Below are 17,050 nucleotides of genomic sequence, written 5' to 3'. Positions count from 1 at the left end.
CACCACCACCACCACCACCGCCACTGCCACCGCCCATAGGCTGCTTCTTTTCATCAGGTGCAGTTGCTGTACACACTCCAGCCTAAGCAGCTAGAGACAGTGGTCGTGTGTGTGTTGTACTTCAGATGAAAGCCACTTGGCCAAAAGCTCAAATGTATAGCTGTCTTTTTGTTTTTGCCTGTCTGTGGTTGGTTGGTTTGTAGGGGTTGAAGGGACCAGACTACAAAGGCCATCAGTCCCTTGTTACACGACCATGAAAACCTGCAAGGAATAAAAACAAGTATAAGAGGTAACAAGGGACGACACAGAACGAAAAAGACACAGACAAAGACCAGAAAAAAAGGAAATAAAAGCACATAAGAGTAGTACAGTGGTTGGCCAACCATGGAAATAAAAAGGAAAGGCCAATCACCAAGAGACACACTAAAAACCCCAATCTAAAACTGTAGGCCAAAGGCCAGACGCAACACACAAAAGAAACAAACCCTCAGATTGAGCGATAAAACGATAAAAGTCCCCTGCCTGAATAAAACACAAAACTAAGCCCGCCTTGGCAGTGTCACCTGTTAAAAGTGAAGATAGGGCAAACATCTGCCTGAGCGCAGTTAAAAAGTGGACAGGCCAACAAAATGTGGACCACTGTCAACACTGACCCACAGCAACATAAAGGTGGGTCCTCGTGGCACAATAAATAACCGTGTGTCATCCATGTGTGGCCAATGAGCAGCCAGCAGAGGACAGCTGAGTCCTTGTGAGAGACACACAAGGAGGAGCACCACGCACCGGTAGTCTCCTTGACGACCTGAAGTTTGTTGGGAGAAGGCAGGGTGCGCCATTGAGCACCCCAGGTACCAAGTAGCTTCTGTCACAAAACTGACCTGAGACCACACTCCAAAAGGCCAATCTCCAAGGCTGGTGCACCGACAGCCTGTTTTGCCAGCATGTCAACAGGTTCATTACACGGGATGCCGACATGACCCGGGGGCACAGAAAAACTATAGAGCGGCTGCAATGGGCAGGAGTATGAATGGACTCCTGGATAGCCATCACCATAAAGAGAGCAAGGAAAACACTGGTCGATAGCTCGCTGTTTAAAAGGCGAGGAGGTGTTCCAATGATGAGTGCCACTTACGATGCTGGAGGGCCTGCCTGTGATCTCTAATCACCTCAGCGATCTCGGGTGACCACCAAGGCACAGTCCTCCGCCGAGTGGACCCGGAAGAACAGGGAAGTGCACATTCTGCGGCAGAAATGATGCCGGTGGTGATCATGTGAACTACGACATCAATTGTGTCAGTGGAAAGAGGCTCAATAGTGGCAATGGAGGTGAACAAGTCCCAGTCAGCCTTATTAATATCCAATCTGGAGGAGGGCCCAGAAGAGTGATGCTGTGGTATTGACAGAAAGATTGGAAAGTGGTCACTACCACACAAGTCGTCATGCACACTCCATTGGACAGACGGTAGAAGGCTAGGGCTGCAGATTGAAAGATCGATGACTGAGTATGTGCCATGCACCACACTGAAATGTGTGGAGGCACCATCATTTAAGAGGGAAAGGTCGAGCTGTGCCAACATGTGCTCAACAACAGTGCCTCGGCCTGTCACCACCAAGCCACCCCACAAAGGGTTATGAGTGTTAAAATCGCCCAGTAACAGAAAAGGTGGCGGCAGTTGGGCTATTGGCACAGCCAAACATGCTGTAGGACATCAACATCCGGTGGAAGATAGATACTGCAGACAGTAACAGCCTGAGGCATTCACACCCGAACAGCGACAGCCTCCAAAGGTGTTTGAAGAGGTACACAGTTGCTGTAAAGAGAGTTAAGGACATAGATGCAGATGCCACCAGATATCCTCTCATAAGCTGCCTGATTCTTATAACAACCCTGACAGCCACAGAGGGCAGGGGTTCGCATCTTCAGAAACCAAGTTTCCTGGAGAGCAATGCAGAAGAAAGGGTGAAGGTTGCGAAGTTGTCAGAGCTTAGCAAGGTGGTGGAATAAACTGCTGCAATTCCACTGGAGGATGACACTGTCTGTGGCCGAAAAAGGCATGAAGGGACTGATTAGGAACATTACGCCACTGGGTCATTTACTGCCACTGAAAGAGAGCCAGAATCGAGAACCATTGCATCTGAGGTAGAGGCGAGATCGAGGTCGTTAGGATATGCCAAAATCTGCAAATCATCCTGCCGCAGAGCTGGTAGCGACAGGTGGCACAGAGGCAACCTAAACCTATGCCTTCCTACCCAGCAGTTTCTTCTTCTTCTTCTTCTTCTTCTTCTCTGTCTGCCCCTCCACCCACTGCTCCTTACGAGTAACCTGGGAGAGAGTCTCAGAAGGAGGGTCAGGGACAGACGAAGAGCTGGAAACTCTTTGATCTGGCACCCGTGGTTCCTTGAGTCACCGACTGACGTCAGCTGTCACACTGGAGGAGGCCTTAGAAGGTAGACTTCCAAGGGATCCTTTCCGCACGAGAGAAGCCGGAGAAGGCTGGTTTATCTCCGGCGGGGCCATGGGGTTCGATATCCCCATAAATTTGGGGGTTGGTCTCCCAATGGGGGTACCTTGGGAGCACCAGTAGAAGTAGTGTCCCCCGTCACAGACACGGGGCAAGAGGTGGGTGCAGCCCTGAGGGGCCACTGGAGGTGTAACAACCGTAGGACCAGCCGTTGCCAACGGGGGCAATGAAGTTGCAGTTGCACCACAGGATGCAGTCATTGGAACAGGACGAAGGTGTTCATATTTCCTCTTTGTGTCTTGATAGATGAGGCTGTCCAGGGTTTTGATTTCCATTACTCACTGTTCTTTGTGGAGAACAGGGCAGTCAGGCGAGCAGGGGGAGTGGTGCTTCCCACAGCGGACACAAGTGGGAGGAGGCACACACAGAGCTCCCAGGTGCAGAGGACGACCGCAATTCCTGCAGGTGACACTGGAGGAGGGACGTAAGGTTTCATGTCGCAATGGTAAAGCAACACCTCGGCCTTTTCAGGTAACGAGTCACTCTCAAAAGGCAAGATGAAGGCACTGGTTGTGACCCTGTTGTCTTTGGGTCCCCTGTACATGCGCCAGACAAAGTGGACACCCCGTCGCTCTAAGTTGGTGCGTAGCTCCACATCCAACTCCAAGGTCACGATGGAAAATAAGACCCTGCACCATGTTAATGCTTTTATGGGGAGTAAATGAGACGGGGATATCACCCAGCTTGTCACAGGCGAGTAACTCCCATGACTGGGCTGGGGAGGCCACCTGCTTCAAAAGCGCCCCGCTATGCATGTTAGACAACACCGCCACTTCCCCAAACCTATCCCCAAGGTGGTCTATGAAAAACTGGGGCTTCATTGCCTTAAAGGTCTCTCCATCAGTCCTGCTGCAAACCAGATACCGAGGCGAATACAGCTCTCGAGACCTGGTCGCCCTATGGTCCTCCCAAGGTGTAGCCAGGGAGGGGAACGATCAGGAATCGTATGTCGCGGCATCAAAATCATTTCTAACACGCTTGGAGACTGCTGGGGCCGAGCAACCACCAGCTTGATTCGATTTAACCCATTTCATTGCGAGTCAAACGCCCTGATGCCACCCACCCCGAACAGGGGCTCTACCCACGGGTGCGACCTAGCCTCAGCAAGGACCACCTGGCGGGATGGCCATTGCCGTGAGTCCTGGTGCCCCAGAAGGACGGACACCTACTCCTTGGCATACATGGGGAGGTCTCAGCTCAAGCATCAGCAGTGCGATCCCTGTGTTCTCAGGAGGCTACCACCAAGAGGGTACATGACAACCCCACCATGACGGACTGGCTACCACACTGGATTTTTTGTTTCGAAATGGTCCAGAATTGTCGTGGGCGATAAGGATGGGACTACACAGGAGACAAGATTGAGGCAACCCGGAAGACGTTGGGTGCAAAGCCCGCCACTCGACAATAAGTAGCATGCAAGATCTTGGTGCATGATGGACAAACAAAAAACACCATCCAAGGTGTCCTCCCCCAAATGGCACGCACCTAGCAACAGAAATTTGGAAAAAAATGTTGGTCAAACCCGAGAGGGAACCAACACAAAGGCCGAAACGATGGAGACTCCTTTTAGTCGCCTCTTACGACAAGCAGGAATACCGCGGGCCTATTCTAACCCCCGGACCCTCAGGAGGCACCTGTCTGTGACTCAACGTCTCCTCTACATGGTGAGCAGCAATCTATCCTTTTCATAATATTGAACATTTTAATACGGTCATGAGTTGAATAACTGTAATGTAAATTTTAATGAATTAATATAATCTGCTCATTATTACTGCCAACATTCCATTCAGCAGTCTCTACCTGATAGCTTTACAATTAATAACTTTCCTTTTCTGTAATTTTTATGTTAAATGTGATGTAATCTACAGCTAAGTGCAAACATTTTGCAAGGCAACTAAACATAAATGTTTTGCAAATTTTTGTAAGTTGCCCACCATAGGAACAATCCAGAAAGTTACTTTTACAGAAGAAGAAGAAGAAGAAGAAGAAGAAGAAGAAGAAGTAGTAGTAGTAGTAGTAGTATTTAAAGTTAAGCACTGTGTTTTGTTTTAAGGTTGTCGTGTGGTATCTCAAAAACTTCCTTTTATTGACAACTTGGAACATGAAAATACTATTTACTACATTAAAATGAAGAAATTCAGTTTTTGTTGTGATCAGACTTGCCACTTTTCTTAACATTCAAGAAAACACAGCTACGGTTTATCAAAAAATGGTTCAAATGGCTCTGAGCACTATGGGACTCAACTGCTGAGGTCATTAGTCCCCTAGAACTTAGAACTAGTTAAACCTAACTAACCTAAGGACATCACAAACATCCATGCCCGAGGCAGGATTCGAACCTGCGACCGTAGCGGTCTTGCGGTTCCAGACTGCAGCGCCTTTAACCGCACGGCCACTTCGGCCGGCTACGGTTTATCAAATAGGTTATCAGTCATCTGAATGACATATGAAACAAAGCTCCTCATTGATGGGCCATATGGCAGTGTTTTAAAAATAATCCTCCAAATGCTGTACCAGATGAACATTTAAAGATAGAACCTTAAATTTTAATAATTGTAAAACAGTGCAAATAAAAATTAACTTCCACAACAAATGAATGTCAGCTCACTTAAGTTTGAACATCATTTATAATTTGAAGCTAAGATTCCTTTTGGGCAACTGAACACACACCTGCAAAATGTAATTTGTTACATAGTCTTTGGTACTGTATTAGGTCTATGACTTTGCTTCCACCGTTTTGCAATAGATGGCAGTAACGGCAAGTGGGGTTCGGGTGGTTGGTCACAGGTATAATACAATAAGCTTAGGCATCTGTAAACATAATGCCATAAAAATATCAGTCAATTTGTGATTGCACCAAAAGATTATTCTCGATTGAGTACATCAACTTATGTACCCATTTCTTGCCATTTGCAGAAAGTTTTAATTTTCTGCTTTAACACCAAGAAAAGTGGCTGTGGCTCTTAAAATGCTGGGTAAGACCAATGGTGAGGGAACTACTAGTGGAAGAATGTTTTCAATGCCTTAAGAACAGTGATTTAGATGTCAAAGACCAGCATGGCAGTGAAAGACAGAACATTTTCGTAGCTACTGAAACAGACGGAGACAGTCACAGGACATCATCATCAAAAGCAATTTATGCGTTTGAGCCCAGCACTGAAACACAAACAGCCACAACACAGCAATAGACACGTAATGGTAATTTTGCATCACGTCAGTGCTCGACCCCATGTCGCAAAACCCATCAAAATATAAATGGAAACGTTGAAATGAGAAGTCCTACCCCTCCCGCCGTATTCTCCATACATCACTCTCTCTGACTACCACCTTTTTTAATCAGTGGCATACAGTCAGGCTGACCAGCACTTCTGATCATATGAACAAGTGCAAACTTGAATCGATTCATGGATCACCACAAAAGACGCACAGTTCTTACGCCACGGGATTCGTATGCTATCTGAAAGATGGGAGAATTTTTTTAGTTTTTCTCAACAAAGCCCACTTAGAGAAAAAATGGTGGAAGCAAAGTTGTGGACCTAGTAAGTAAAACTGCAAAATTAGGTCACCCACCTAAGAACCTACCATGAAAAAAAAAAAAACTTTGTTGTCACTCAAAATAAGATTTATCGGGCATGTTTGCTTGGTCTGTTACGATTCTGGTGTATTATGAGAGTATTATTCACTAAAATTCTGTTAATTCAAAAAACAAGGTAGATGAAACAGAACATTTTTGGTATGACAATTTATTTACAACAATAAATTTAATTAACAATAAATATTAACCATTTAAGTGTGACCACATAATACTCAGAACCTTGTATTTAGGAACCTTAGTCAGATGGAAATGTTAAGCCATACATACAATTGACTAGTAAAATGAAGTATGTTGCTTATGGAAAATCATATGACAGAAATATCCAACTTTTTATGACATGCTTTGCAAATGTCCATCAAATTCTATACAGCAGTCACACAAAACAAAAAATACTGCTAGTGTAGAAACCTTTTCATTGTACACTCCAGAGAAATGGAGTAAAAGCATTACACATACTAGTAAAAGCTTACAGAAAAAATTAACATTAGATCATCGAAATGGATAAGAGAAAAATATTCAAACAATCAAACTACTGTTGCCACTTCCTAATGATGTTACAGCACTAAGGAGCCATGCCAACAGATAAAGAATACTACAGAGCAATAGGAAGCACCATTCCCATACAATCAAATACAGCAGTTACGTCTTCATATGAAATTATGAAAAAGTTCAGAACAGGGTAAATCATGACTACTTTAACGGAATTATATTGAAGTAACAAAATATCTGCAGAAAGATTATAATTACAAGTGAATCAACAGTTTCAAAAAGAAAAAGTAAATGCAGTTCATATATTGGTGCAACATGATGAACAGTAATGTTACCTCAAGGATTTTTGTCGGGTCTCTTCAGAAACATAAGAGTTCATCTGAGTTATGTTTCAGCAATTTTTCATAACAAAGATTTCACACACCAAAAAATCTGAACTGATACTCATTAATACAGAACAACAATCTGATAACCACATTAACAAAGAAAGTGGCTGAGAAGGGAAACAGCAGGTACCGAAAATACTGATTTCCTATTTAACTTTAATACAGAATGACTGACAAACCTGGAATGACAGGTAAAGGAATATGGCACTGTAAGAAAATCACAGGAGGGTTGAACAAGGAGAGCACAGTCACTTCATCTCTAAACAAAAAAACAAAAAAAAAATGTTAAGGTAATAAATCATAAGTGGAGAGGGAAAGGAAGGGTTGAAGGGGAAGGCTGCCTGACAGAAGGAAGAGAGAACAAAGGAATAAGTATAGGAATTTGGCACTGGTGAACTCCCCTGGTGTAGGCACAGGGAGTTGGATGTGGCACACAGTGCAGGAATGGAATGGGAGAGGTATACCGAACAACAAAATAGAGAAAGAGGGAAATGACAAAAATCTAGAATGAATAAAACAGGGAAAAGGATTGAAGGTGGGTGTGGGACTGGAGCTACCAGAGTTTGAGGCCAGGAGAATCTTCCTGTCGCAAGGCTAACACTTCTTTTGTGCCTCTCCCTCCCAGCCCCCAGACACCCTTCCCTCCACTTCCTCAACTCCTTTTTCAACACCTCAACTATGCAGTGAGGGGTTATCTCTACTCCTCCACAACTTTGAATAATTATCCTTTCAGATGGCCATTTTAATTTCATCATCCATCATAAATGGAGTTGGTTACAGTGTACTTTACAGCCAGCTGAAACTGTTTATGTAGAGGAAGGTCTTGTGAATTCTTCCAAAAATTTGCCCTTCTTTTGCTTTACTTGTGAACTAGTAGACAGAATTTTCATCTGGCATTTTATGCCTCAAGGTATTACATTTTCTCTTGGTGATATAATGCAATATGGATATAATGCTGTTGTTTTTGTTATTGTGTCCTTTATTTGAGTAAAACTGAAACACACTGTAGTAGTTTATTCCCAGCAGTTTCATAAGGACGTCATATCTGTAGTAAATGGATGACTGTGAGTTGCGTAGTTTGCCAAAGCCGTGCCCTGTGTTATTAAGGAGTGTGTCTGCATTTCAGCTTTCTTTCTTAAAACATAGAACACTACACATTAGTAGATATATTCAAGGCAGAGATCATCAAAACAATGTGTTTATAGAAATAATTTGTATGAGAAAATGAGCAAGGACAGGAAACCATTTAGAATTGTCACCACACACAAGTTCCAACAATTTGTATTTTTGAGAATCAAACACATATACTACTGTGTTATGAGTTTGATGTAAAATAATGTAATTTATTGGATAACAACTAGAATTTGAGTGATTATGTCCTGGGAAAGTTAGCAACCACAGGAATCCAAAATTAAGATGTCTACAATTTTACAGCAGCCTTTGGCCCTGCTCTAGTAAATAAAAATTTGATTCCTGCAGTCATTATTACTTTTCATCTTCTTCTCGGTCATGAAGTATACTGGCTTAATGACAAGTTGTAGCTTGGGTCCTTGTACCAAAAATTTATGGACGTTCGTAACTACATAATATCTATAGATCCTTTACCTAATCTTCCAAACTGAGTTTTCTAACATGCAATCAGTATGGAAATAAGCAAGATCTCTTGGATATATCAAGTGTTTCAAAACACACTATCAGTGAGCTGCACAGACAGCATGCAGATAATGTGCTGCAATACTGCAACATACACTGCATGACATATGCATGACCCATATGATGGTGAGTAAAAAGTTTCTTCATAAAATTTTTATTGACTTTTTTATGTAGTATAACTATTTCTCCAAGCCCTTAAAAGGTTTTAATTACAAATATTATATCTGAGCGAGTCATAAATTTTGATTTTGTTACAGTGCTGTGTCTCCTAAACAAAAAATTACTCAATAGAACATTTTCTTTTGCAACTGGAGGACCTGAAATCTGTCATTCCTTCATTGAGCAATATCGCTCTTCAGTTATGACTAATTTACATTTAACAGTCTTCTATGGCACCAAAATATCTGACTACAATATTCTGAATAGCTGCTCAGTGAAATTAATTGTGAAACCTCCTGTCAGATTAAAACTGTTCGCTACGACTGGGACTCCAACCCAGAACTTTGTCTTTCGTGGGAAATGCTCTTACTGAATAAGCATTCCAGGTACAACACACAGTTTGTCACCCTTTCCGAACTTCAAAGACCTTCTCCTGCACACCCTGCAAAACCCCAGCTCTCCTGGAGGAAAAGATACTGTGTGTCACGCACAGATAACTCGGTCGATAAGAGCATTGTCCATGAAAGGCAATGTTCTCAGTTTGAGCCCCGTCCAACAGTCAGATTTAATATGTCAGGAAGTTCCATACCACACACTCTCTTGTAGGATGAAAGATGCATTCTGGAAAATTCACCTGATAAGAATATTTGTTGGGAACCTTAAAATGGTGAACCACTGACAATAACTAAGGAGATGAAAAAAAGGGATACTGGGACATGTTTGTCAAGTGACTGAAATCATAATTTTATAAAAATACGTTACGTAACTCAACACCTAGTGAAGTTGAACTTATCACAGTCCAAACTTGCATCTGTCAGTTGAATTGGGCAGATTTCAAATGCTACTCTTTCTACATTCGGGCAACAACCATTAGCATATTCAAGTCATTATGAATTGTTAAGCACAGGGTGAGGACAAAGAGCGCAACTGAAATTATTCTCTGGAGAGAGATGGTATGCCTTCATGAGGCACTGTAATTTTAGTTCATAGTTACACAGGGAAGAAGCTGTATACCTTCATAATTAGCAAAGTGTACTGTTATGCCGTTTTGTCTGGTCTGAATATTTCTTCCTATTGACTTTTTCATGCATGTAAGTGATTTTAGACTGCCCTTCATGAAGAGCTGGTGATGACTAATTGTGTCCACTAATCTACAAACTTTTTACCATATTGTTCAACATATAATTTGCTGAAATTACTGGCACAACAACATTAATTCACACTGAGGAACATGAAAAGGAATACATAATACAAAAAATGTTGATATGGAACATTATCACTGCAGCTACAAACTGCTTTACATTCACTGCACACAATGAAAATCACACACATAAATGACTTAAATACCTTGTTATTAGAAAGTACTGCCATTTCCATGGCAGTTGATAATTTCATTAACATGAGATCATAACAGATACAACTACATGCCTCAAAAACAGCAATGTACATGTAAACTTTGATCACAAAACTTCCCCATTCATTTTTCCATAGTTGTGAATGGAATGCAAAGGTTCATATCATATACTGCAGGCTTTGAAACAGTGATACATATTTTGTATTTATGTTCAGTTATTTCATACAATACAGTCTCACAAGATAAGATATTGAGCCCATGACCATGTCACAGTTACATCACACAACTCACACTTGGAAATCGTATATCACAAGCACTGTCCTTTCTGCTTTCTATCTTGATTGCACCCGTCTTCTCAATATGTCACCCCAAACAACCTCTCCACCTACTCTTAATATGCTGCCTTACTGTCTTTCTTCCAGTAGTTTCCTTCCCTGCTTTTGCTAGGGTTTTTACTTGCATTTCACACATAAGCGAGAGCTGCAATTTGTATCAATATCCACCAAAATTATTGTTATGACAGGATATATAAAGCAATCTGTGGAAAAATATAAATAACAAAGAAAAATAAAACTGGGAAATACAAGCGCTCATGGCACCAGTATCAGTAGCATTGTCATACACCAACTGTATCTATCCCAGAACATAGCAGAATCAGATGACTATTTGATGAATATTTTGTCACTGTATTCATCTGGACATTTAATCAATCTGCTGTCTCAAATGTTCATGATTTTCTCAATGTGTTACAATGGCAGAGTATAACAGTCACAGCAGTATATACTTGCATTACCTCACAGGATGAAATAGTTTCTCTTTCAAACTCACTCTGACACATGTAATACATTTAATAAGTTTCATCTATTTATTTACAGGCACCCTTTCCTTAAAATGTTTCCATGTTACATACACATCTTGTGATAAGATGACAGAATATGTGTTTCCATAACGCATGAGGGGGGTACTGTTTTCAACCTTAGTACATCAATTTGTTTTGTGCTTGCTTTTTCTTTCTTGTAAAGTGAATGAAACTAAAGTTTAAGATACCTTGCTGCAGTACAAAATTTGAAGTCTTCATGTATTCTATTGTAACAATATAATTCAAGAGGTTTTAAAATATATCACAAACTTACATGCTCAGAAGAGCAACCTAGAGATATGTTTTATCTTTTGATATAAAATTAATATAGGCTTTGATTTCAAAAACACAAAACAAACTCACTGACAGGCAAGCATAAAAATATAACTTACACATAATTACAATATATGTGAGAAAATGATTTTTCCTCAGGTACATTTACTGCATTCTCACGAACAGAATCCAATAAAATAATTAAATAAAAGAATTTGTTACTACAAAATGAATGCATGATTATGCTGATGAACTGTTTGGCAGTAACAGTGCATCAACTTTCACAGTTCTGTATGATGAGTGTGTGTATGCTGAGATTTTGGATTGAAATCAGATGGGTGAATAAATAATCCTTCCATAGCTTTCCAGTGTACATGCCCTACAGCAGGTGTCGGAACCCCAACAATCTCTGCTTGGCCATTAATTGGGCGTCCATATGTCCGACCAGTTGCAGATAAATAGCTGAAAATTTTAAAAATCTATTACATTTATATTTTATAAATATTTACTTGAGCCTAAAATCTTAAAAGTTATATTTACAACCGAATAAAAATGAAATAAGTTTGTCTGGTTCCCCATACACAAAATAGTAGGTTAGAACTATAATTTTTAATAGTTTCTGTCCCTGACTTTCTCCATAGTTTATACAAAATGGATTAAGTGAAACACCTTTACTAATGATTAACTTTCTCCATCTGTAAACAGATGAGCCAAACATGTTACACAACCATACACAATTAATCAGTGTATTTCATATACAATGCAAGTGCTGTATACTGCATTGCTGTGGGAACTAATGCCAGATGATATGATTCAATTGCCATTTATATTGCAGCCCATTCCTTGGACTGTAGCAGATGGAGTATCAGTTTCAGCGAAAAGTAGGAAAGTTAGGAGTGGTCTAGGAAAACCATCCGAGAACAGAATTATGCCATTTAGCACTTCAGGTTGCTGTTAGTAGCATCTGCTCACAGAGCTGTGCACAAACTCAAACTGAAACTTTGCAAAATAACAGAAGTGCACTAATTGAGCAATTCAAATACTATTGCTCCATGTCAGCACTGAAGTTGACTGTTGCCTCTGTGTACAATAGGTTGGCCTGATATGCACAGGTTGCATTAATAGGGATACATAATTTGCAGAAAATTGATACTGGACTTCTAAAAACCCTCATCAAATACGTCAATAGTATCTATATTGTGAGAAGGAAAGTTGCTACTCACCATATAGCGGAAATGCTGTGTCACAGGTAGGCACAACAAAAAGATTTTAAAATTTAAAGGTTTCGGCCAAAGGCCTTTGTCAATAATACACAAACAGAAGCACACACACACTCACGAAAATGCAATTCACACACACGACTGCAGTCTCAGGCAACTGAAACCCCACTGTGAGCAGTAGCAACACTGCATGATGGGAGTGACAACTTGGTGGGTGAAAGGAGGCTGGGGCAGGGAGGGGGAGGAATAGTACAGTGGGGATGGCGGACAATGAAGTGCTGTAGGTTGGGCGACGTGCAGGGGAGAGTGGGGAGGGAGAGGAAGAAGTAGCGGAAAAGGAGAGAAAGAGATATAAATAAATAAATAAAAATAACAAAAGACGAGGTGGGGTGGTGTAAAGATGGCTGTGTAGTCCAGGAATAGGAGCAGGGAAAGGGCTGGATGGGTGTGTACAGCGACTAAGGAAGCTTGAGGCCCCGAGGATTACAGGAACGTAGGATATATTGCAGGGAAGTTCCCAACTGCGCAACTCAGAAAAGCTGGTGTTGGTGGGAAGGACTGGATTGGATTGTTTGGGGGAGGAGACCAGACAGCGAGGTCATTGGTCTCATCGGACTAGGGAAGGACGGGGAAGGAATTTGGCAGTGCCCTTTCAAAGGAACCATCCTGGCATTTGCCTGTAGTGCTTTAGGGGAATCACAGAAAACCTAAATCAGGATGGTCGGATGCGGGATTGAACAGTCATCCTTGGTGGGAAGGATCCATATGGCACAAGCTTGAAGCAGTCATTGAAATGAAGGATATCATGTTTAGCAGCGTAATAGACCTGTGAAACCAGTTATGTGGTCTACAAGTTAAGCTGCAACCACTGTGCTGGCATGACAACCAACAAGCTGTCTGTCTGCATCAATGGCCACCGACAAACTGTGGCCAAGGAACAGGTGGACTACCCTGTGGCTGCATCACTGGAAGTACTCAAGGTTGTACCAAAAAGAGCTTACGAGAAGAGCTTCAAGGACTGGAAGAGGCATTGGAACAAGTGTATTGCATTTGAGGGGGATTACTTTGAAGGGGACAACATGAATATTGATGAATAAATAAATGTTTTTTCATAAAAATACAAAGTCACCTTACTTTTTGAACACATCTTGTAGCTTTGTCATAGAAAACTGAATGCAGAACCAACACACCATCATGGGTTTCCTTTCCCAGACATATGGTAAACTAATGTTACGATTCTGTTGTACATCAAGTGAAGATACAGTCATGATAGGAACTGGGAACAGAATACTGGCACACATACTGCTGGTATGTGTGTATTGAAAATTGGTGACGGAAACTGAGGAACCAAAACCATGTGTTGGAAAAAAAACTTTAATCCTACATAAAAAGCTGAAGATTCAACAACATGGAAGTACGTTAGGCCACAGTAGCACTTTAGCACATGGTTAATGTGACACTCCAACCTGCAAACCATAACTCACAGATCACAAATATCAGTTTAATGTAGTCAAAATTCACTACTTACACTTCCGTATCAACATGTTTCAACATTATAGCTTCATCACGTTCCCAAAATTCACCCTCGCACAACACCATCCAGTGGTCACCTGAATCTCCAACACCTGAAAAGAGAAAGACACTGGTAGAGGTCTTACATGATGACACTTTATCAAAACCATTTTTTTCCCTTTTACTTATCATCCAGTATCTGTCAGTCAATCACTAAGTAAAATCCTGTAACTCTTATTCTGCAGGAAATTGAATGCACAAAGTGAAAGTTAATGTTGTAAAATGCACTGCATATTACTGAGAAAAGATTTACAGCAACCAATCACTGTTTCTGGAACCTGATGTATTCACATCCATCCATAGCTATATTTGGAAAGGGGAAATTCAGATCTACACTTCATATACCACATAAGAGTCCCGATACTTGCTCTTGTCACTAGATAGTTCTTCTTTCTTCTTGTTTCTGTGGTAAGTTTCACATGTGCTGTGGATTTATCAGTCTACTTCAGTTTAACTGCAAAAGCTAATTTAATATAGGGTTACTCCTCATAAAGTAGTCACATTTTAGAAATATCTCCTCCTTGAATTAAATGTTGCACAATGTTCCCTACAGAATGAAACTGAACAGCACAGAATTTGAGCTCAAGACAGAAAAGTTCAAGACTTTAAGAAAGCTTCAAAGGAAAACAAAATTACATGCAAGCGTTATGCCAGTTTTGGCCACATTTAAGATAACTTAAATTTAAAACTGGTTGTAATGTATGGGGGATATATGGATTAATGTACAACTTTTCATGCTCTATGTACTGTTAAAATTTCATGGCTTACCATTCACTGCTTTCGAACTACACTAGGTCAAAGCTGGAGAAAATTCAATTGGGACAATTTTTCTATCATTTTGTGATTAATAATTTATTGCCAAATGAAGAACATTGAATGTCCTTTATAATACAATCACTTTAATGTGGCAGCTTTAGGCAAAGGTGTTTTAAACTATGGTTGCACAAGATAACAATTGAGCTTGGGCCTCAACTACCACATTTACAACATCGCTAACCTCAGCAAACAATTTCGCCGGCCGGATTGGCCGTGCAGTTCTAGGTGCCACAGTCTGGAGCCGAGCGACCGCTACGGTCACAGGTTCGAATCCTGCCTCGGGCATGGATGTGTGTGATGTCCTTAGGTTAGTTAGGTTTCATTAGTTCTAAGTCCTAGGCAACTGATGACCTCAGAAGTTAAGTTGCATAGTGCTCAGAGCCATTTTGAACCAAACAATTTCGCTGTAGCTGTTACCTAATGCTTTGTGTACTCTGCTTTGAGTTGTGCACTGCTTATTGTTTTCTTTTCTTATTTTGAAAAGAGTTCTCTACCAAGAGCATCTTTCTAGTTTTGTCTTCACAGGAGCAAGAACTTGAACGTAGGCTACCAGGCCTGCAAGATGGAAGCAGGGCTTCTTGTTCTGCTCTGCCCCCCCCCCTCACCCCACACACATATATCCCCCAGGCCAGTCCTCATTTGTTAACACTCGTGACCAACTGTCACATTATTGTGTCCGCACTTTACTAGTATGGCAGAGAAGGTGTTTGTTATCAATTCTACTGAGCTGCTTCAGTTGTTTGTGAATATTCTATTCCACTAAATTAATGTGTAAACATATAATTTAGAATTCCTGCACCAAATTTGTACAAACTTTATTGTTGTACTGCTACATATTAGACATGGCATGTTTTCTTGTACTAGAAAATATTTTGGTTGTTTTGCAGATCTTTCAGTCTTCCATACAAGGTAAAAAAATCAAGCACTACTACAACTGTTCAACATGAGTGAACTATTGTGTGTTATATTTGATAGATTTTAGTTATTTTTAGATGTTATAGTTATATTTACTAATACTGGTATTCTTATTTTATCTCTAATTATGTCCATGAAATTTTAACATCATTGCACAGCCAGGATGGAAATAATTAGGAAAGGATGGGATTACATACTGTCTAATATGCACTCCTTGTTAACTACTGGTTGCAGCTGATCATTAAGATCGTAATTGTTGGTGACTGCCATCAACAATTAAAACCCAGCTCTTGTTAAAGTAATTTCTTCGGGCCACTGTGAAAAGCATCAAGTATTTGTTGAAATGCATGATGTAAATCAATTTATTCACATCCAATTTCATTCAGAATACCATTTTCACAGTGGAAAAATATATTTTACAACGGCAACATCACACCACATTCATGCTTTTCAAACATGACATGAAGAACATTGAGTGACTTGAAAAACGTGAGAACTACAAGTGCTCAGCATTACAGCACTGACTGAAACAACAACAACAACAAGTTAACTAATAATCCAGGTTAAAAATCAAAAGCACTGTGTTCATCCCGCATATCAGCAAACAGTTCATGTTAGCCAGTTTGTGACTCGAAACGTGGACATGTTGATATGTCTTATGTTTGAAGAAAAATGTTTGTAGGAAAAATTATGTATGAATGTTTCTTTTTGTGTTGTTTGTGTCACCACTGGTCATGCAGAGGTGAGTGGTAGTCCATTCTCAGTTCTGAATTGTAATCAAGAGGTTGTCACTCTTGAGTACAATGAGTCAGTAATTTGTTGCCACTTTACAAGGAGAGGTCCCCAGTGGTTGGGTCAACTTTTCAAAACTATCTCTATGATGGTGTACATTAGGATTGTATGTTAACCCACCCTGAAGCCACTCATGCTGTGGGCCCTCATTTATGAACAATCAACAAATAAATTTTTTTCTGCTTGATAATCTGGAGCATTATAATTTAGATGTTTATCCCGAGTGCCAGCGTAGCATAGTGGATGGCATACAAGACTGATAAGCTAAAGGTGATGGATTCAAGTCCTGTCAAATGGTTTTTAGATTTTTGTTTTTAAATTTTTGTCGAATTGACTTCCATCTGTCTTTTTATTCAACTAACTGGTTCAAACATAATTTTTCTTTAATTTCAAATCCTTTGTCATATAATTTTGTCCATCTGGTTTAATTATATTTCTTTATGTA

At 40.6% G+C, this 17,050-nt stretch overlaps 1 protein-coding gene across 1 annotated transcript in view; it reads right to left on the bottom strand.

Moving 5' to 3' along the window:
- Positions 1-8,201: 8,201 nt before the first annotated feature.
- Positions 8,202-17,050, bottom strand: part of LOC126236689 (stromal cell-derived factor 2) — a 47,136-nt gene continuing 38,287 nt past the window's right edge. Inside the window, exons 4-5 of the mRNA XM_049946181.1 lie at positions 14,039-14,135; positions 8,202-11,752 (exon numbers count right to left, since the gene is read on the bottom strand). Of these exons, the coding sequence (XP_049802138.1) occupies positions 11,572-11,752; positions 14,039-14,135 (278 nt within the window). The 3' untranslated portion in view covers positions 8,202-11,571. The remainder of the gene's footprint in view (positions 11,753-14,038; positions 14,136-17,050) is intronic.

The sequence above is a fragment of the Schistocerca nitens genome, chromosome 2 (assembly GCF_023898315.1).
Source record: "Schistocerca nitens isolate TAMUIC-IGC-003100 chromosome 2, iqSchNite1.1, whole genome shotgun sequence".
Lineage (NCBI taxonomy): Eukaryota > Metazoa > Arthropoda > Insecta > Orthoptera > Acrididae > Schistocerca > Schistocerca nitens.
Note: the sequence above shows the minus strand (reverse complement) of the source record. Positions and strands in the feature narration are given on the sequence as shown.